The 21,771-nt window shown below is 47.3% G+C and overlaps 1 protein-coding gene across 1 annotated transcript in view; it reads right to left on the reverse strand.

Moving 5' to 3' along the window:
* The window catches only part of CREB3L2 (cAMP responsive element binding protein 3 like 2), a 96,556-nt gene extending 75,080 nt beyond the window's left edge, over positions 1 to 21,476 (reverse strand). Inside the window, exon 1 of the mRNA XM_090287562.1 lies at positions 21,010 to 21,476. Within this exon, the coding sequence (XP_090143688.1) occupies positions 21,010 to 21,111 (102 nt within the window). The 5' untranslated portion in view covers positions 21,112 to 21,476. The remainder of the gene's footprint in view (positions 1 to 21,009) is intronic.
* Positions 21,477 to 21,771: the final 295 nt, after the last annotated feature.

A 21,771-nucleotide genomic window follows, 5' to 3' on the forward strand; every position in this document is an offset into this window, starting at 1 on the left:
CACATCTGTGGCAGCAGCTGCTGAAACAGCAGTGGGACCCTTTCTGTTCCCTCAGGGACCCAGAGCACACACAGGAAATGGTTACGCAACAATGCGACTTCAAAATAAAACTGGGAGGACAGGCCACGCGTTCGTGAATTCAGAAAAAGGAATGACAAATAGTGACTATAGGAAGAATCTTGGAACAACTCACTGGGCATCTAATCAAATTAGTAGTAGCAGTATGAGAAAAGCCTGAATATTAATTTCATCTTGAAGGCGATAGATAGATAAATGATAGATAGATAGATAAACAGATAATATAAAACGGCACCAACAGATCTTGCTTTGTTTTCTTTAGGAAATGCAGAAGCAGCAACTAGCACCCCCTTTTAATTTGAACTGAACACCTTACAATCGGGAAGCACCCTTGACTTTTTCTACAGTGATTCCACATAAATAACCTCATTTAATCCCCCTACCAACTCTGAAATCAATAAGCATTATCATTCCACTTTACAAATAAAGCAAATGAGGCCAGGGTAAAAAAAAAAAAAAAAAAAAAAAAAAAAAAAAATTAAATCAGAGACCACTGAGGTCACCAAACCCAAAAATGTAAATGACCTGACTTTTGACCACATTTTTGTAATCTGAAAGCACTTTACAGAAAAACTGAAACGGAGGCCCAAAGAGAAGAATCTCTCTTCAAACAGACTCAACAACGGAAAAGATGAGCTTGAAATGCAAACAGAACAGAGAAAAAAAAAAAAATAGTCCTGATGGCATTTCTGGATCTAGCTTCAGAAGCATTTCAGACAGGTGGAGAAACAGAGCTGTGTTTATGAAACAGATAAACTGCAGCCTGGGAAAGCCATACCTCAGTCCGGACCATCTCAGCACAGTTTACGTGGCTCGGGGCATTCGTTAGATTTCTGTGAATTTGGGGAAGAGTCCAAGATTTATCTCTAAATGGCCTATAAAGATACCTATTTTATGTTTTCTTTCTTTAATTTCTTGATGGGGCCAAAGGGGCAACTTTTAAAAGCAAGAGATTTACACACACACAAAAATCTGTATTTCTTGCTTCTTTTATTTTTCTTAATTTTTTTAATCCTCACCTGAGGAGAGAGAGAAACATCGAAGCGAAAGAGAAACATCTATTGGTTGCCTCTCGTAGGCTTCCTGACAGGGGATTGAACACGCAACCTACGTATGTGCCCTGACCAGCAATGGAACCCACAACCGTTTGGTGTAAGGACAACACTCCAACCAACTGAGCCACACTGGCCAGGGCAATATTTCTTGCTTCTTCTAAAGCCAGATCATGCTCCAACCCTGGGTCCAAATCCCTATCTGGTAGGTCTTGTTGGAGCTGAGTGGTTGCTGCTTCTCCTGAGCAGGTCCTGACCTCTCCCAGTCTCTCCAGGGCCTCCTGCTCCCTATTGTTTACCTGCCTCCTGAGCTCACGCCAGCATGAAAGCCGATGGTCTAGGAAGGTGGTAATGGTCAGCGATGATGCTCCCTGAAGACGAGTAAATCAGGTCACATTGGTTTCAAATAATGGTGAGTACGACAAGAGCATGTGACACTGGGGATCAGGAAGCTGAATGACCCGATCCACTGTTAATCCCACCCAGTGATGAGGAACGAAAGGAAACAAGGCCCTTCGGAGTCTGTCAGCTGAGGCAGGGAGCTGGGTCCCCACTCAGGTTGTGACTCCTCAAGTCCCAGCCCACTGCAGCGCTGGGCACAGAGAGGACTCTCTGTGGAATGGAGACATGCATGACAATCTCAGAGATGCAGGCATTCATCCCACCAGCTGCACTGTGACAGCCTAAAGACATGAGAGGGGCAGAACGAGGCCAAAGTGGCTGCTGGCCACTCAGGTTGTTTGAGAACTCAGAAGTTCTGCCATAGAGCTCTAGAATCACAACCTGAGTAGTAACAGATGTTCCTCTGGAAAAAAAGAAAGTTCAAAATAGTTGTATGGTAAGGGCGAAATCTGAGCCCTTGGCAGCGTCTGCCTGGAGTGCCCTATTGGGAGAGGAAGTAGGGTGCAGTGTGAGCTCAGGAGGCAAAAGAGCTGGGTTCAGAACGAGGGATCTGCCACAGGCGAGGGGAGGGAAGAACACCGCCAAGCTCTGTGCCCGTCAGCTCCGGTCCAGCCATCCCAGCTCTAGCATGTTTTAGTCATTATCTTCCATAACACTTTCGTTTTCAGTCTGATCTTCCCACTTCCATGCCCCAGAGGTCAAGACAGGGCAAATTCTGCCAGATGGACTAGTCAAAGCACCACGAGGTCAGGCCATCAGGCCAAGGTATCCCAAAGCAGAGGCTGGAAGTAGTGCCACTGCTACAGAATGGGATTGTTGCCCAGATCCTTGCCTCCCTGGCACCGAAACGTGCTGGGACTTCCAAGTGGACAGGTATTAAAGGGACTGGTCAGGAGCGGGAGGGAGCAGGGAACCTAATCAGATGTAGAACTGACCCCTAAGGAAGGTTCATGGGCTAAGTTAGATTCTTGGGCTCCATAGCTTGGCCTGGCTTCAGTAGTTGGCGACATGTGGCAGGGATGGGTACAATCAGCCTCACAGGACGGGCGCCAGGACAACTAGCCAGTACTTCTCAAGTGCATGGGAATCAGCAGGGGAGCCACTGATCTTCAGATTATTATTCAGATAGTCTGGAGTAGGCAATGCTAATACTTGCCATCCGTGGGCCACACTTTGAGTAGCAAAGCTCCACGCCAGTAGTTTTCCACCTTGTTTTCGTCATTGGCTGGGGGCCCCAAGTCCTTGCAACGAGGCAGGAGAATCTCAGAACAGATTCCAAACCCTGAGTTTGGGCCATCACACTGTGGGGGCTGAGCAAAGCTCTACAAACAACTGCAGAGTTAGAGCACAGTCAGAGAAGAAGGGAAAGGTCTAGCTGAGAGGAAGAAAGAAGAAGAGCACAAGGACAGAAAAGGAAAGGAGAGAAAGGAAGGAGACAAGAAGAAGGAAGCCAAGTGGGAAAGGGGACACAGAACCCAGGCAGTTGCCTCCAGGCTCCTTCAGGGACTGTGCCGGGGTCAGGAGTGGGCCAGCTCTAGGCTAAGACCAGATTCTAGGAATCAATGTTTTTAAATTTTATGTTTTATGTTTATTAGGTTTCAACAATGATTTAAAGGGCTTAAGAAAATGTATAAGGTCAAATAAAATTCAAAATGGAGAGCAGAAAGCTTGACGTGGGAGGCCCAGGAAGTAGGAAGGAGAAAAAATCAGGGCAAGACTTCACTTGAGCCCCGGGTACTATGAATGAGCCCTCCATTAATTATCAGAAAAGCAGCTTCAACTTTTGCCTCCTTTGAGTCAGATAATCTTAAGAACACTGCGAAATGTCTTTAATAAGCAAGTTTTTCTTCTTTTTTGGCTTATGATGTAAGCCACTCATTTTTTATGCATTCTTCAAAATAAGGGTTTGTTTCGCAGCAAACAAAGACAATGGGTTAGGTTTAAGGGGCAAACCGTTCGGCAAGCAGGTGCAACGCTCCCTTTAGCTTAGGGGTAGTAAGCTCACCTGTCGGTGGCCAGGGTCTAATTAGTGCCCAGGAGGGGGCAGGGCTTCTCTGGAACACTCTGGGGAACAGACAGCAGCCCAGTGGGGGTTCCCAGGCATGCACACAGTGATGGCTGTGCACAGACCTGTTCCCTCTCAGCCTCCACTTAACATCTCAGGAACCATGAATACCTTTGGAAAATGTAATAAGCTGTGCATATCAATATCCTGGAGGTTCTCAGACCCTTGAGTCCATGCACCCAGCTTTAGAGTCACCACTCTACAGGTTATCAAGTCTCAGAGGTTTCTTCTTCCCACAGAAAACACACTGCCCTGGTCACCACCACTTGTCCCATGAGAGCCTCATGAATCTCTAGTGAACACCCAGTGCTGTGGGCTGAATTGTGTTAACCCAAAATTCATGTGTTACTACCCTAACCCCTACTGTGGTGGTATTTAAAGATGGGAGCTTTGGGAGGTAATTAGGGTTAGATGAGGTCATGAGGGTGGGGCCCTCATAATGGGATTAGTGCCCTTATTGGAAGAGGAGGAGAGACCAGAGCTCGCTTGTGGTTGGTCAGTCTCCTTCTCTCTCTCTCTCTCTCTCTCTCTCTCTCTCTCTCTCTCTCTCTCTCTCGCTCTCGCTCTCGCTCTCTCCCCACCATGGGAGGACACAGCAAGAAAAAAAGACAGAGGAGAGCTCTCACCAGGAACAAAATTTGCCTCACCTTGATCTTGGACTTCTGGGTGTAGGTGACCCAATTTATAATATTTTGTCAGAGCAGCCCAAGCAGACCAGGACACCTACATACTGTCTACACCAAACACCTCCACTGGGTCCACTGTGGGGCATAAGAGCCTCTGAGACACCCCTCGTTTTGCCTCTCCTACCACATGGCCCAGAGGCAAGGACAGAGAATGCCCTCCAGAATGCTATCGGGCACACGGGCTAAGCCCTAAGGAGAATCTCAAACAGATCGAGAAGCAAGAGCACAAACAAAATGTCGGGGCCACAGGCAGTCCTAGGACAACGAAGATTGAGAGGGGAGGTTCTAAAGGAAAGCTGGTCCAGAGTGGTCTTCCAGGCACGGTCCAGTACCTCCAGCTCCCTTAATGCCCCCACGGCACACAACAAGGAGCCCACGAACATGGTTCACTCATGGCTGCTCTTCTAAAGAAAACACACCAGGTTTCGGAGCAGTGTTATTGAATGGCTTCCACCAGGCAAAGCAGCTTCCTCCCCAATCCGTGTGTTTAAACAACATCGCTCTCCACCAGATAACAGACCTTCCCAAATCCCTGCTCAAAGCCCATTTCTCCAAGCCCGGCCCCTGGGTCTGCCCCAGACTTTCTTCACTGTGAGCATGCTCCTGGGCTTTGTCCCACACGCACGATTGTTCTGGCAGCCCCGCTAGGCTTGGCTCCGCAAGGGCAGGGCGGGCTTCCTCGTAGGGCTTTTGTGATCGTTCCAGGAGGCCAGATTCCAGGTTCTGAACTCCGAGGCGGCCCCGTCATTATTGTTGGCCGGCTGCTTTTCCTGAGAAAGCAGAATCAGACCTTTTGATTCCCACAGGCACAGCACCTGTGCGCCTGCCGTGCTCCCCTCTGGTGAAAGGGACTTCTTCAGAGCCCACTCACATTCCGGGCACGGTCTGCACTTCAAGGGATGATCAGCTCAGCCCAGGAATGCCGGAAAGTGGGGTTTTGGCACACGGCGCAGAAGTAGAAGAAAATAAAGAGTCCCCTTATCTGTGACATAAAAGGGTTGTGCTCGGCCATCTCAAAGGTCCCTACCTGACCTATGATCCTGTACGTTTGGGAAAATGTTATTTTGTACTGTGGCAGACAATGCTGCCTGAACACCCCACTATTCACCCTGCCCTCCCTCCGTTCTCTCAGATGCACCAACCTCGTTCAGGGGATCCAGCTGAAACACCTGCCTTCCTGGCCTCTCCTGGGGCAAGGGGTGACCCCTGAAACCTAAGAGGAATTCTGCTGGGGACCTCAGAGAAAGCCTTGGCTTTTCTAATAGAGGTACCACCCTCTTCTGCATTGCCCTCCCACTTTCTTTGTGCTGGGAAGTCTGATGTTACGCTGGAGGTGAAGTGGTCATCTTACAGTCAGGTGGTAATGCTCATGAGGACAAAGGTCAGCTGCTAGAGATGACAGGATGAGAAGTTGGGACAATCCTGGGCCCCACTGGCACTGTTCGACCACTGCAGCAGTCTGAGGAGGCCCAGCTCGGGACTTCCTGGTTCATCAGATAAAGTGGCCCTTACATGTTGCCATCACTGTATTTTGAAGTCAGGTGACATATATACTTCAAGCTTGAAACTTTCATTCTGGCTTTTGTTTTGATTTCTTTTTTTTCTATTTGGCTCAGGTAATAGTTTCTCAAAAGGGAAATGAAAAAAAAAAACAAAACTACCTACCAGGATATTTTTCTTTTGGTTGGCAAATACCATGGAACAAACTTCATGAAAAGTTGTCTGCATTTCATGAGCCGATGAAGGGCTAACCAGTCTCCCAAACTGCCAGCTATTTGCAATAGGATAGCTCCACTGGGTAACACACTCAAACTTGTTAGCCTCTATAGCTAAGGAGCTCTCTCTTTGGCATTCGACCCCATTATCCGCAATGATTTTGTTGTTGTTGAAAATAAAAACGCACAACTTCTAGAAGGGATGGAGATTTGAGCACCAGTCTCTAACAGTGCCCCCCTAAACTCCTACTGAAATTGCCAAAATAACAACCAGGCAATATGGCAGGTGGTCCATTCTCAGGCCAGAATCTCCAGGGAACTTCTGTACATAGAATGCTGGTCGGTCCAGATAAAAGGAAGGCAGAGAAGACCAACTTGGAACCCTGCTTCCCAAGAAAGCAGGCTCGGAGGAGGGTCTCCCCTTGAACTCTACTTACATCGACTACTTCAGAAGGTCAAAAGCTGAATGCAGTGCAGGCCATGGATCAGAAAGAGAGGGTGTTGTGGGCTAAAGGCCTTTTGCTGCAGCCGTCATTAGCACGCAAAGCTGCTCTGCTGGGAAGGCCCGGGGCCAGGCAGCGTCACAGCAGACGAGAGCCCTTCACGCCTCTCCCGCATGCTGTTGATAGAGCCCCCGTGGAAGCTGCTCCAGGCCATGCTTACGGTTGCTTCCCCACCCACCACCCACCTCGTGTTAATGGCTTCCCATCATAATCAGCTCCAGAAATGCTATTTATATTAGAAAAACACTGTAAATGATCTCAATGTCCAGTCATACAGGGTTATTTCAGGGGATGGCGGGGGCAGGGAATGGGCTGACCCCTTCTTGCCTACTCTCCTGTGACTTGGAGAATGTTAACACCTGCCCCTACCCACCCCCTCAAAACCTACAGAGAATGTCAGTTCTTCCGATGCAGGTGGCTGAAAAGTTGAAGTGGGAATTCGGTCATGCAAATCAATACCAGGCCTTGAACCTAAAAAGATTCAGGTAGGAAGAACTAAGGAAACTTTCAGAGTTTTTTTCCCCTTCCTAAATGTCTGGTCACAATTAGGCCTCATCGGGGTGGTCAAAAGGTACAAATTTCCCATTATAAGATAAATCGTCCTGGAGGTGAAATGTACAACATGATGACTATGGTTATATTATGTTGCATATATGGAAGTTTCTAAGACAGTAGATCTTAAAAATTCTCATCATAAGGAAAAAATTGTAACTACGTGAGCTCACGGATATTAACTAAACTTACTGTGGTGACGATTTTGCACTATACACAAATATTGAGTCATTATGTTGTACACCTGTGTTATATGTCAATTATATCTCAATAAAGCTGGGAAAAATAAATAAATAAATAATTTAAAAAAACAGGTCACATTGGAGAGCCTTTTTTTATTTTCTTTCTTTTATTGATTCAAGAGAGGGGAAGGGAGAAAGAGAGAGAGAGAAACATCGATGTGAGAGAGAAACTCTGACCAGTTGCCTCCTATATGCACCCCGACTGGGGACTGAACCCACAATGCAGGCATGTGCCCAGACTGGAAATCAAACCGGTGGTGACCTTCAGGTTTGTAAGACGACACGCAACCAACTGGGCCACACCAGCCAGGGCGCATTAATTTTTTTTTTTGCTGTTCAGAATTTCGCAAGGGTTTTCTTCCTATGCTTCCCTGAAATTACTGGAGTAGAAAAAGGGAAGACAGTGACCTAATGTCTGCTACATGGTGGCCACGGGCCCAGGACAGAGGTAGACACTTTATATTTACAACATGTCACCCACCCTCTGTCACAGCCCTGTCAAACAATCTCGGAAAGGTACCCAGAGCAGGGAGTGCCAGAACCAAATTGTCAGTCCGGACTCATTCATTCATGCATTCATTCAGCAAATGTTTCACTGGATACATATGATGTGCTCGGCACTGTTCCAGGCAAGGCGCCCCGGAGCCCTGGGCTGTGATCAGCCTCCTCCCTTACTTCAGTGCAACAGGCAGACATCATCCTTTTCTAAGAGTGCGAGGTTGACAGAGCTGGGAAAACACTGAACATATATATTTGTCGGTGGTAACAAAGGTTCTGACGTTTGCCTTTCCTAGCAACCCTCGCGCCTGGTCAGGGAGCCCTCAGCAGATGACAGGACGTTCAGAATCCCACCCCAGAAATAGGACAGGTCAGAATAAGAAAGCTAAACGCTCATCCTGTTCCATCCACTCAACCAACCCACCTCTCAGCTGGGCCAGGCTTCGTTTCCCCTAGAAGTCTGTATTTAAATCAAAAGCAAACGCTGGTTTCGACCCACTTCATGTTTCTATTGTGTACACACAGCCGAAAAACCAAATGGTTGTCTCGCTGCTACTTTTTCTGTTTCTCTTCCTCATTACACACAAAAATGCATAGATTGCCGGGGTCCCTGGGTGCTTTCAGTTAGAACACGATGTCCCGGAGCCCAACGCTGGCAGGTTTGTCGCCATCTGGGTTTGGCTGTGGCCTCCTCGGGCTCCCCGCAGCCCCAAGGCTTTCCAGCTGTTCCCAAATGTAGGTCACGGCTGCAGGGGAGCCCTGGAAAGAAAACTTGCACATCCAGAGCAGAACCAGAAAAACAACTCCTGGCTGTGCCTCAGAAATGAATACCATCCCAGGGTAGGAAGTTAAAAGTCCCAGCTACAAAGCTAGGCTTCGGGTTCTTTGGTTACAAAAAATATAGTATTTCCCTCACTCGATCCCACCCTTTTCCAAAGGATGGTATCCAGTGCCGAAGCCATTTGTAAATGGGAAGGAAGGAAGCGGGGTGGAACCGAATTTCAACTTTCTAGTTGTATTCTGTTGAAATCTATAGGTCTGCTCCTAAATTGTTTTAAGTTTTTCATTAAAGCAAAACAAAAAGCATCCACTACACGCCCACACACGCACACACACGCACATATACGTTTAAGGCTCTCATGAGCACACTCGGCTTCTTGTTGGGACCACAAAAGGAAGCTGGTCTGCGACTAATTTTAAATAGCAAAGTTAAAATCAAAATCTGCCATAGGTAAACGCAGCTTATGAACCCACAATCCATAAGCCCCTATAGCAGCAGCACGCAGATGGTGGGATGGGTGGTGCATGGTGGGGACAGAACAAGGGGTGCGTGGCAGCTCTTTGCCTGTTTTGCTCAATTTCGCTGTGAACAACGCTGTTCTAAATAATTGTCTATTTTTTTTTCATTTATTTATCCCAGAAAGGTGATTTTATTTATTTATTTAGAGGGGAAGGGCAGGAGAAAGAGGGAGAGAAACACCAATGTGTGGTTGCTTCTTGCCCACCCTCAACTGGGGACCTGACCCGCAACCCCGACATGTACCGTGACAGGGAATCGAACCTGCGACCCTTTGATTCGCAGAGCAACCCTCAAGCCACTGAGCCACACCAGCCAGGGGCTTAAGTCTATTTTTTTTTAAGTTTATAGCATAGGCGCTTCAACCCCACAAGACGTTTTGTTACTGAAATAATGTGACAAAAAATTCTCTGATTCCCAGTCAGCCAAGCGATCCACAAAACCAACCCTACAGCCAAACTCCCTGTGGGGTGAAGCTGCTTCCCCCTGGGCAGTGGGGAAGCAGAACCCTCCCTAGTCTCCTCCCACCTCTTTCCTAGGCCCTCGAGTCAGTCCTGACTGCAGAGCTGCTCTTCTCATGCCTGTCCCTGACCTCCCTGGGTGACAGCACACCTGAGATAAAAGCAACACCCCAGATACAAGGCAGCAGAGAGCAAAGGTGGAAGCCAGCCCCAGCCCGCCAGGGGCACAGGGAGGGCTGGGCTGCAGGGTGTCAGGACAGAGGCCCCTTTGTGGGTCCTGGAAGCCGGGCCCAGCTCGTAGCTGCACATTTTCTTGGAAGCTGCACCATCTATTTTCACGGCCCTTCCACTGGAAAGCCCTCCGGCTCGTATTCTTATTACAAAACCATTTGTCCTCACCTGCCCCTTTTATGTCTTGGAAAAACAAGGTGAATTAGTTTTTTGTTTTTTTCTTTTTCCTGTTTTTCTGCCATTTGAATATTGTGGATGTCTCTGTGACCAAACTCATGTTTGGCGACTGGTAAGTCCAACCGATACTTTCTCAGTAGAAAGAGTCAGAAGAAAGAAAACAGAGAGGAAAAGGCTCAGATGATATAGTCGTGTGATAAAGCCCACCACTCTTTTATAGGTATGAGTCCAGAGACCATTCTCCTGCATACTTGGAAGCCTGTAAACCATAAATGACATGTGCTCAAAGGGACACGTGCACAAAGTCCCCCTCACCACTCAGAAGGACATCAGAGATAGAAGGACTAAGCCTGGCGAAAAGAATGCAGAAAGGACCCTCATAAAAGCGTGCAGGCACCAGTGACGGTTTCCCAGGGCAATGTGGAGGGTGGGTTTTAACCTGGCATAGAGGGGAAATGACAGGAAGGGGCCGTGTCACACATGCTATGCACCACCACGCATGTCTCTCTGTTCCTGCCCTTCTGGCGTCGCTACTCTCGCCAGGAAGTGAGGTCTCCACAGCCTAGGCACAGTGCCACATAGCACGCCCACGGGCACAGACCACAGGGAGGCCTCGGTGGCCGAGATGCGGGTACCGCCCCGCACGCGCACACCCAGTGCCAGGAGTGCTTAGCAGTTAGCTGGAGAGCACACTCAGCCCTTGATCTTGACCACTCTGCACCAATACCTCCGGCCTTTGGGTCCTATGCTAGGATCCACATTTCCGTCCCGTTTCTTCTGAGTTCCATCTGCAGGGTCCTCTCCCCCTACTAGCTCTTCAAGTGGCCCCAGGGCTCCATCCTCTGCCTTTCGGTCCCACCCCTCATTCTCAGCCCGACCTCCCAGGACTACCTTACATGAGATGTTAGCTTTGCTTACCCTCTACTAGGCTCGTAGCAGGCAGATCTACATCTCCAGTCTAGACCTTTCTCCAGAGCTCCAGAACCAAGCTTCCGAGTGCCTTTTAGGTACCCAGGTGCTCCGTGGACACATCAGAACTGCCATGTCCAAAACTGAACTCATTGTCTTCCCCACCAAACTCATTTCTCCTCCAAATAGTCCCTTTCTAGGCCAATGGCAGTACCATCAGCTCCGTTCCCAAGTCAGAAAGCAGGAAGTATCCCACAGCCCTCCATCATCCCCCTGGGCCACCGGGTCTCCAAGTCCAGCTCTTAAGCCTGTCTCGTGTTCACGTGCTCCTCCCTGTCTGGCTCAGGCCTTCGTGGGAGCTTCTTCTACTCCATAGATGAAACAGCCAGCGGATTATCATGTTGCCATTTATTCTCCCCTCCAATCCATCCTTCATAAGCACCAGGGTTTCCTTTCTAAAACACATTTCTTCTGCTGTCCCTCTCCCGTTAAAAACCTTCCACCCTACTGCCCACAGAAGGAAGTCCAAGTGGCTACCAACGCAGGCAGACCTTTACAGTCTTGTCCTATCTTCCAATACTCCCCAGAGAGCACCCTGCTCTCTGACTACATAAAATGACTTGGGATTTCCAGAATCAGCCAAGATGTTTTACACATTTCTACTCAGGATCTGCAGTTCCCACTTTCTGGGCAGCTCCTGTGTATCCTTCAGGACCCACTGCAAATGTCACCTCCTTTGTGAAGTATTCCCCAACTCTTCACCTCCTTCAGAATGGTTCTGTGCTCCAGAAATGCTTTGAATACGGCTCTAATGTGATATGCATACCCGGTATTGAATGATTGCAGCTGAATGACTTATTCACACATCTTCCTTCCCACTCTACTGGGAGAGCCACAAGGTCAAGAACATATATCCTTCTGCCTTGAATATGTACAGGTTGAGAAAAGCAGTTCATTAAGTGTCTGAAATTGGAGGAAAGACCAGCTGTGGAAGATGCTTCCCCAGGAAGCGCAGAGAGGAAGCGAGAGGACAGAAGGAGTTAAAGGTTTAACCTTCAAAACACTGTGATGCGTAAACATGGGCTTAAATTTCTGTTGAACACAACTGGCCAGGGAGAAGCACCTTCATCACAAAGCCTTATTTCCTCCAAGTTTTCTAAAAACATTGCCCTATCAGTTTGAATCCTGCAGGCTCTTTCTCAGCCAAAAGGAATTTCCCTTTAAACAAAAACTATTCAAGCATTTCCAAGATATGAAATGTTAAAAACCAGGATTTTCCACTCAGACAATTAGGAAACTGTTTGTGGACCATTTTTTTCCCCCCAGACTCCTCTTATTTGCCAAGAAGTCTGAAGAGGGAAATTTTTTTTTTCTGATGTTAAAAATATGTTTCCTACCTCTGTGCCTCTCTGTTTTTCCACTCTTTATTTTGTCTGGGTTTTACTGAAGCAAGGTTTTAAGTCAGAAAACAGAAGCTACAAAATGCAAAACTACACCTGCCAATTAATTGAGTTGCCCCCAGTGAAAGAGGCAATGCACTGAACCTTGTTGTTTTAAATCACCCAATTTTTAAAGATAAGAGACTTTCAGGGTAGGAGCATGATACTCGACAAGGAAGTGTGGAGTAAAAAGGAACCTTTGGGACCATGTAATGTAAATGCTGCATTTTATAGATGCAGACACTGAGACCAAGGACGGGAACTAGCTTGTACCAGAACGAGCTCCCACATCAAAACGCCTGATGCTCCAAGGAAAAGCTGTCTTCCAGGAGCCACCAACAAGAAGCAGGCATAGAAATCTGGGTGGTTCAGAGTAACCCATCTCAATTCTTTAAAAAAAAAAACAAAAAAATTAAAAGTAATGTCAGTAAACTATAGATAAATAAATTACTCCAGAACAGAGCGACTCGAAGGCAACAACCTGGTGTAAGGCGACTGTAACTGAGCACGACAGTGATTAACACACCAGAGGAACACATGGTACACGATCGCAGGAGTTACGCCTGGCTTGCGCACTGAGCTGCCACGGTCCGAGAGGGAAATTAGACACAGCGCTGGAGAGCAGCGAGCGCGACGGGTTTCCCCCGCCGAAGAACAAGCGCAAGCCCAGACAAAACACAGCCCGCATCTGGTGGGTGACAGTGGCTCTGGGAACAGCTGTGTCCCAGGCATGACCCGGGAGCTGCTCACAGGTTTACACTCCAGGGGAGCTGAGTCATTCAACATTCCCTGAGATAAACGGGGTGCAGCAATAAAGGGGGATCAAAGGGCACCACATCTCAGTCTGCGTAACACGTCGTGAAGCTCCAAGGGTTACCCAGCCAGAGCTGTTCTGCAGCCAATGAGGGCCCAGAAGATTCTGGGTCATACCCCAAAGGTCTCCCACTGTCCGTCCAGTGACAAATAACAGATATAAAGAGCTGAAACCATCAGTGTGGAAGTTGATGGAGGAGCCCAGGGAAGCGTGCAGAGAGAAGAGAAGGCCAAGTACCAAATGCTCACATTTTAACAGGTGGTAAGGAAGCCAGCAAAGGAGGAAAAACTACGCCCATCAGAGCGAGTTACAAGAACGAGTTACAAGATAACCCGCTGCTTGACATCACCAAATATTTCCGTGAAACCCAGCAGGCAAGGGCCGAGGAAAGATTGCATTTAGCCGTCAGGGAGAAGGTGGAAGCCCTGCAGGAGCAGCAGGAGCCAGAAAACACAGATGCAGGAGTAAGTAGAAAGTGAGGAAATGAAGGCGGTAGCCATTGACCACTTGTTTGAGCAAAGCTGGCAGTAAACAAGAGAGAAGAAATGAGCAGGAGGGAGCAATAGCATCTGGCAAACATGTCTTCAAGGCCGGGACCTGTGTTTAGAGCAGAAGGTAGAAGCTGAGGAGGAGAGAAAATGAAGACACACGAGAGAAAATAATTATAGGTCCCTGTGCTTCCTCTATGATGTCAGACTCCTGGGGCTCCGGAGAGAAGACACTTGACTTTGCAGACAGGGTGGAAAAGTGTGTCTACTATGAGCCAGGCAGTGACACGTGAAGAAACTGAGACCCAAAGGGGTGATGTAATTTGTCCAAGGTCACCAGAGAACCAGTGGTCCTGGATACCAAATCTGCCTGGCTTGAAAGCCCCCACTTTCCACAATGCTGCCCTCAACTCTGCTCTAGTGGAGACTTGGGACTGTTACACAAGCCCCCCATCCCCATCTTGTTCTCGCAACTAAAAGAAGAAAGATACTGACACGGAATTACCCAAGTCACTTTATACTAAAATTTCAGATTTGCAGAAGCATTTACAAGGATGGAGAGTTTAGCCCGGATCAGTGTGGCTCAGTTGGTTGGACACAGGCTTGCAAAGTGAAAGGTCTCCGGTTCAATTCCCGGTCAGGGAATATGCCTGGGTTGGGGGTTCCATCCCCGTCGGAGCACATAGGAGAGACAACCGATCGATGTTTCTCTCTCACATCGATGTTTCTCTCCCTTTCTCTCCCTCCCTTCCCCTCTCTCTAAAAATAAATAAATTAAATCTTTTTTTAAGAAAAGAATGCAGAGTGTAAAAACTATATGAATGAAAAAGGCCAGTGAGCTCATCCATTCTCCAAGACTGCTTCACTCTACTTAAAGTGCACCAAGGAATTATTCTGCATCCCTGAGCACCGTTTCTTGGCCAGGCATTGCAGGAATAGGGAAATACAAAGTCACGTCTCCTGTCCTAGAAGAGCTTGTGTTCCTGCTGAGCAAACTCTTCACTGCCCTGGGTTTCAGATCCTCCATGGATAAAATGGGTCATCACCTCCTATGGACCTCGTGGATAGCCTTGATAATGCCACTCAGGGAAAACTTGAGGTCACTTGGAACTCCATTTGAAGGAGTTGGAGGAATAGGCTCAAGACCAACACAAAGACCATGGGTCTCATCATTTCCTTTCAATTCTAACTCTACAGAGGTCCCCACTCTCTCCCTCATAAAATCATTCACAGACACCCTACAGCCACTGCCCCTGCACCCTGCCAACTGCCCAGCCAAGGCCCAGGTCATCTTCCCACGACAGCCAGCAGACAGGTCAGAGCCATGCCTGAGGCAGCAGTCCAAGCTGCAAGCAGGCACACCCGTATCAATATTTGAGTAGCCAGATGCAACTGGAAGAACAGCTTCTTTGAAAAATGACATTCAGCTTTCCACCTGCTGCTGTGAGCGCGTGTGAAGCTCGAACAGAACAGGTCCTCCTCGTCTGGCATGGGGAGCGGCAACACAGGCTCAGCTAGTTGCCTTCAGGCCTGATATCTGACCCCGATGCTGAGAGTTCAGATAATATTGTTAATTCTAGATTGCCTAATTAGTGAGTTGGGACACAGCAATACTCCCTCCATGATAACCTTGGCATGCATTTCAGAGACTGTTGCCCTCTCTACAGTCTTCCCTCATTGGGCACTATTAGCACAGCTAAGTAACATCCTTAGAGGTTTGCACGCGGCACAGTATTTGGTTTGGTTGTGGATTTTAAAACATTTTCTATTTGCTAGTCCATCTTTGTGATAAAAACAGCCATTGGTTAAATAAATACATCATTTAGTAAAGGAAAGGACTGCCAACTCAGATTATTTTACTAACAGTCCTCATGGATGGTCATGCTGATTGACCCTCCAATAGCTCCTCCATTCCCATGTGATTAATCTAAGCCAATCATGTAAATCCCTTCCCAGGCACTGACTTAGAAATGGTCATGGATTCCAATGCTTGCCAAGGAAACTCAAAGAGAAACCAGCTGGTGGGCTTCTGAAACATTTCTTCCATCCTAAGAAGGAACATGAGGAAGATACAACCTCTCTTGCTCTGGATATTGTCATTTAGAATTGAACACCTGTCACTCACATTGACTATGGGCTGCCTTCAGGCTGTCCCCCACCCAAGAGGAAATCTGCATATCGATGAATAGAATCTGGGTCCATGATGACACTGAGGAGTTGCTGAATCAGCCAAACAAGTAGCTATACTTCTAGGCCTCTTGCAACATGACATAATAACTTAGTTATTATATAGGCAATCTGAATCAGTTTTCAGTTACTCGCAGCTGCAAGCATTGTAATAGAATTCAATTATTAATCCAGGCGCACTGTCTTGTTTCTCCTGCGAGAACAACTCCACACAGAATATTATCACTCAGGGATCTTTCAAGAAAGAAGGCAAGTATGATACTCTCATCGCCTCCCCCCAAGTCACGTTAACTCCATGAACAATTTGAGAGACAGTAATATAACAGGCCAAAGATTTTTCACCAAACCAATAAAAAACTCTTTAGATCACAGATAAATAAGCAACACATGTGCAAGGCTACCTTAAGCATGACGGCCACAGGCATGGAATAACAGAGAGGCAGTCAAGGCTCTCCCCACAACTCCACAAATTTACTCCCCTATTATCTGACTATTGCCTTAAATTCTCCATTTAGAGATTCATTCTTTTGAACTGAAGTAATTATTGGTAAATAGTGTAAGCTTCTCAAATCTTTCCTGAGAGCAAGCTTTAGAAGGAGAAAGTTGGAAAGGGGGGGCGGGGATGCTGGTCACAAGAAAACCATGAAGGGAGTGAAGGGAAAACAAGGCGAAGCGAGGGCCTTGAAGACAAATTACGCTTACTTCACAGTTCTGTCTCCTACTGGAAATCACTGCCTTTATTCAGTTTCTGGAGGTCAGGTGACCAGAGGGAATGCTATTCTCAAGCCCCAAGGACCCAGGTTCCCTCCAGAACCTGGCCAGGGGCCAACAACAGGAGACAGACAATGAACCACAAGCTTCAGCGTCCCTCTGGAGCCCTATCGGAAGGGGAACCCACCAGCCTGTGAGATTAGCCACCTCTATTCAGGCAATGACTGATAAATGTGGAAGCCAGATGGCCTTCACGTCCGGACCCCGGGCAGGGTGAACATCCCCTTAACTCCCAACCGATCACCGTCTGGGATCAGTCATTCCCCCTGAAGATCCAATTGGTTGCAAAAGTTAAGTAGCATAACCACTAAACCATTCTAGAAAGAACTGGATTTATGGGAACTTGGCGCTGAAAACAGGCAGAACTGTCATTATCTTTGCAAAGACTTAGTATTGGTGGTTCCTGTTGTATACTTTAAAAAATAAAATGAAATCATTATAATAATTGACAAATTTCTTGGTTTCCAGATTGCTAAACTGAGATATAAGGAAGTTACCAAAAGTAAAATAAAATAAAATAAATCACCAAGATCGTGAAGTTTACCATACACAAACCCACTGTTAATCCTCCGCGCTGAGGGTCCCTGCCCACCAAGCATGCCCGCGTCTGGGTTCTTCTCCCTGGGCCTCCATCTCCACCAGCCGGAGTGGCACTGAGCGACTGGAGCGGTGTCGAGCTTTAATAGCACAGCAGATCCCCCTCTGCCCTCACAGAAACGCAGGCTAAAATTACCTCTAGTCCAGCTGTATGCAGTGCCTTTAAATTGTCATTTTTTTTTCCTTCTAAATACATTCAGGAGGTAAAAATCTGAATAGTACAAGGGGATAGAGTAGAAATAACTCCTCCCTCCCTCCCTCCTTCTCTTGACCTCTAGACCCCCAAGTCCCTTTCATAAAAGTATGGGCTTAAAATAATATTTCCTCCTCTGTATAGGAGCTATTTTTTAAGCTTCAAGAGGAAGCCCAAAGCTCTAGTAACTCAGGATCTAACAAGCAAGTCCATGTTCACTCTCTTCTGTGCTTCATTATTTTGTTGACTTGGAGCCTTTGTCCTTCTGGACAGAGAAGTCTTCTCCATAACTAAACAAACGGGAAAAACCATTGCTCCTGTTGGCTCACAGGAGGCCCCTGAAAGCCTTAAATCCCAGCCTCAAGCAACTGAAACCTTCTATGTTTTCAAAACCAGGCAGGTGACAGGCTGCCTAAAAAAGGGCATTAGCATTCCCGCACAAGGTAACTAAGTCCCTATTCAAAGCAAATAGAGTGATCATGCTAGGAAGGCTCAGTGACAGCCGCCCTCAGTTAAACATTAGCTGCCTTCAGGCTCAGCAGGCTCTGATGACCCAGTCATCTGCTCCCATCCTCTGGCTCTGTTCTTCCTGTTTAACTCTGGATCCCTCATTCAAACAGAACGGGAAGCAAGAACTCGGGTTCGAAGACAGGCGGCCTTGCATTTAAATTCTGGTTCTGTCAATAATTAACTGTGGGACCTTTCACCAAGTCGCTTATGCTCACTAAGCCTCAGTTGTCTTAATTGTAGAATAAAAATAATAAAAATGACTCTTTCATGGGGTCATTAAGAGGGTTCGATGGTATAATTTTTGAAAAGCACTAAATACAATACCTTTCAGCATGACCAACTACATGATCCGTGGGACCCAATGCAAAATGGAAAGTCAGAGCCTCCTGTCCAGAAACTATTAAGGACTGCAAGACGGTGACAACAGAGCACCAAACCAAGTGCAGGGCCTGTGTGCTGCACAGGCCACGGGCTCATGGAGCCAGCCCTCCCTTTCAGACAATAAATGGTCACTGGGTGGTAGCTATTATCAGCTCTTATTGTATCATACCACTGTCCTATTTTACACCTGTGCCTTACCCTCCCTGCCAGCTCTCCTTTCTTTATACAATACCCAATCCCCTCAACTGGGAAAGCCTGACTGGGTCATTCCAAACAGAGGCACTGTGCCTCAGAAGTTACTGACACTTACAAAGAAAATAATTGACTAAAATGAGGGGAATCTAACACAGAAAATAATGTGATACCGTAGGCTCAGGAAAGACGCATTCCCACCTTAGGGCTGTGCTCCAGCTTTTCATCATGCTCAGCTAACATTCTCCCCACCTTCAAGCCTGTGCTCAGATCCACTTTCTGGGGCTTATTCTGAATACTCAACTCAATATCCTATTTTGCCCTTCCTCAGTCTACTCAGCTTGTTTTACTTCTACTTTTTCCATAGTACTTATATCGTCTAACATACTGTTTCACTTATTTATTATGTTTGTCATTTGTTTATCCATTCCCCACACACACACTAGAATGTAAGCTTCTTAAGGTCAAGAATTTTTGCCTGCTTTTACTCAGCTGGGTATCGCAACTGTTTAGAACAGTGTTTGGCACATGGCAGACGTTCAGTAACTATTGATTAGAAGAACAAACAAATCTTTGAATGAATGCATAATTAGACCATCCTTTTTCTACCTGGAGATCAGTCCATTCCACATTATGGGTAAATGGCAATAATAACCACCTCTGCAACTAGATACCCAACAGGGTTCAAGAAACAGATGGCGAAGTTATCTATTTTCAAATCTCTGACAAACTCCCTTTAGTTTAGAAGGAATATAATCCAGGCGTCTATGCTACTAAACCCAATACCTCTTTCAACACTAATTCATATATGCCGTTTGTTGGCAATGACTTGAGGCAATCGTGAGTGGTATTTGCTATGAGTGAAATCCCCAGAAAAGAAACAAGTCCCTAAGTGGCGAACATAAAGTCATTAAAAAAAATAAAATCAGAAGAAAAATAATCACACATCATTGCTTCATTACAATGGTATAGAAAAACCGAGCCCTAATACCAAAAGGAAGGTAAGACCTCTGTTTTGAAATGGTGCAGGAAGATGTCAGAGCCAGTCCAAGCTTTTTTCTGCCTGCAGCGAATGTCACAGCCACAGGTAGCATCTCCAACCCTGGCCTGTGATCTCACAAATGCAAGTCACAGAGCCCAAGAAAGGAAATGTGGATGCCTGTGCATAATTCATCCCACCGGTTCAAAGACAACCCCAAAGCGGTGACATTAGAACTGCTGGATGAGACATCTTCCAGTGTATTTAAGAACAAAAAAGAAGAGCTGCCCTCTCCAAATGGTTATAAAGTGCAGTCCATGCCAGGAGAAACATCTGGAGCATCCAAATAACAGAAGAGTCTGGAGGGCCAACATGCTCTAAGTTCTGTACTGACGACAGGAAGCACATCTGGGCCCTCCATCCAATCCGGCCCACGCGGTCTGTGGGAAAGGCTCAGCGAGCAAAGCCTGGCAGATCGCACTACACATCTGGCTTGTGCCCCAGCATGAACTGCCATTCCTTCAGCCCTGCACTCTGAATTTTTTAAACAAGCCATTCTCAGTCACCACAAACGCTTCGGTGGGAATCACAGGGAGGCCCTCATCGCTTTTCCCAAAATAACGTCAGGCAGAGGCAAAGGCCAAAGAGGTGGAGCCTGAGGGCCATTTTGCAAGTTTCAAATATCCTGGCACTGACCCCATTAAAAGAATCATGAAGGGGAAACAGCCAAGCCTCTTGTTTTCTCATTAATGTTGTATTCTCTCTCTCTCTCCCTCCCTCTCTCTCTCTCTCACGCACTTCTGCATTTACAAATAAAAGAATGCTGAAAATAAAATTTCCTTTTGCCTATTGAATACCAAAAAATTGAAAACTTTTACAGAAATGTCTTTGCCCTGTGACAATCCCCAAAGGGGTCTCTGAATCACCAGACTGAACAAGGAACTGGCGAACTCTCCCACCTTCTCCAAAGACTTTCTGAAATATGCAGCTGCCTCAGATTTTCCAGACTCCTCTGCTGATCTTTCCTCTGAAAAGGGAGGAAGCAGATTTCTTGGCTGTACAGTTAAAGGAGCCAAATAAAGCAATTTTCCTCCTTATTCGATGGGGCCTTTCACACACACACACACAGATAGATACACGGGTGTATTTGTTGAAATATTAATAAGAAAATAAAGGAAAAGAGAAAGACTACGACAGCGAAAGAAAGAAAACACTTTTATTTTGTTTAGATTTTTAAAAACCTTCCCATTAAATCGAACTAAAACAGAGGCATATTATTCTCAAAATACCTTACCCTTCGCCCGCTTTACAGTACTGATAGCAATAGGAAATACTGCAGATGCGAAAACGCCTTGGGGAGGAAAAGTAAAAATTTCTAAAGCAGTAAAGTGTCCTAACTACTACTGGAAGTTAAAAAGCGCCGGCCGCCCACCTTTATTCAGAGAGAAGAACCACGCCTCTCCGCAGATCTCTTCGTTGTGGGCATGCCTCTCCCCAAATACCTCCATCCCAGGTCCCTTTCCCCAGCTGTTCCTCTGATGACAGCACTCCCCCTATCAGGCCGCCCTCCCCGCCCCGCCGCGTCCTCACCGTGTGATACATGAGCGCCTCCGTGTCCCCGGGCTCTGACAGCTCGCTCAGCTTGCGGTCCCACTGCAGGACGCTCTGCTCCCCGCTCTCGAGCACCTCCATAGTGGTCCGAGGCGCGTGGGCCGAGGATGCTGAGCGCCGGAGGGGAGCGTGCAGAACCGCCTCGGAAGGCGAGACCCGGCTCCGCGCGTGTGTGTGCGAGTGTGTGCGTGTAGTTTATGCACTTAGAAACGAAAACGTTCGCTGCCCTGCCGGAGAGAGAACTGCCCAGAGCTCCCCGTCCGGTGTCCTCGGAAATCTGAAAATCCCCGGGGAAGACAGGCTGTCGACGAATCGGGCGAAGGCTGAAGGAGTTAAAGCAGGGTGTGCATCCAAAAAGAAGATAGAATAGCTCTCGTCCCAAGAAAATGCCTTCTCGTTAAGCCCACTTTCCCCTGCAGCTCCAGACACAAACTTTGAGACTCCCCTGAGCGCCTCAGCTGGGCTCAAGGACCCACCTACGACTCCACCTCCCTCCAGGGAAGTGACCAATAGGATACTCACTTCGCCCGCTTCACCCAATCACAAGTCTTTCTCCCCGCCCGTCCCGCCCCTAAAGTCAGAGACCTCGGGATCTCTGGGCCCCGGCTTTGGAATGTGGGCGGGAGCTGCCTTTGACGTCACCGGGGAACTCCTCCAGCCGGATCTCCGGCAGCCGCCGCTGTCTGCGGCAGTGGACCAATAGAGTGCTTGAATTCGGGAGTGATTGCCTGGTGTGAAGGC

The sequence above is a fragment of the Furipterus horrens genome, unplaced genomic scaffold (assembly GCF_987537825.1).
Source record: "Furipterus horrens unplaced genomic scaffold, mFurHor1.1.pri manual_scaffold_9, whole genome shotgun sequence".
NCBI lineage: Eukaryota > Metazoa > Chordata > Mammalia > Chiroptera > Furipteridae > Furipterus > Furipterus horrens.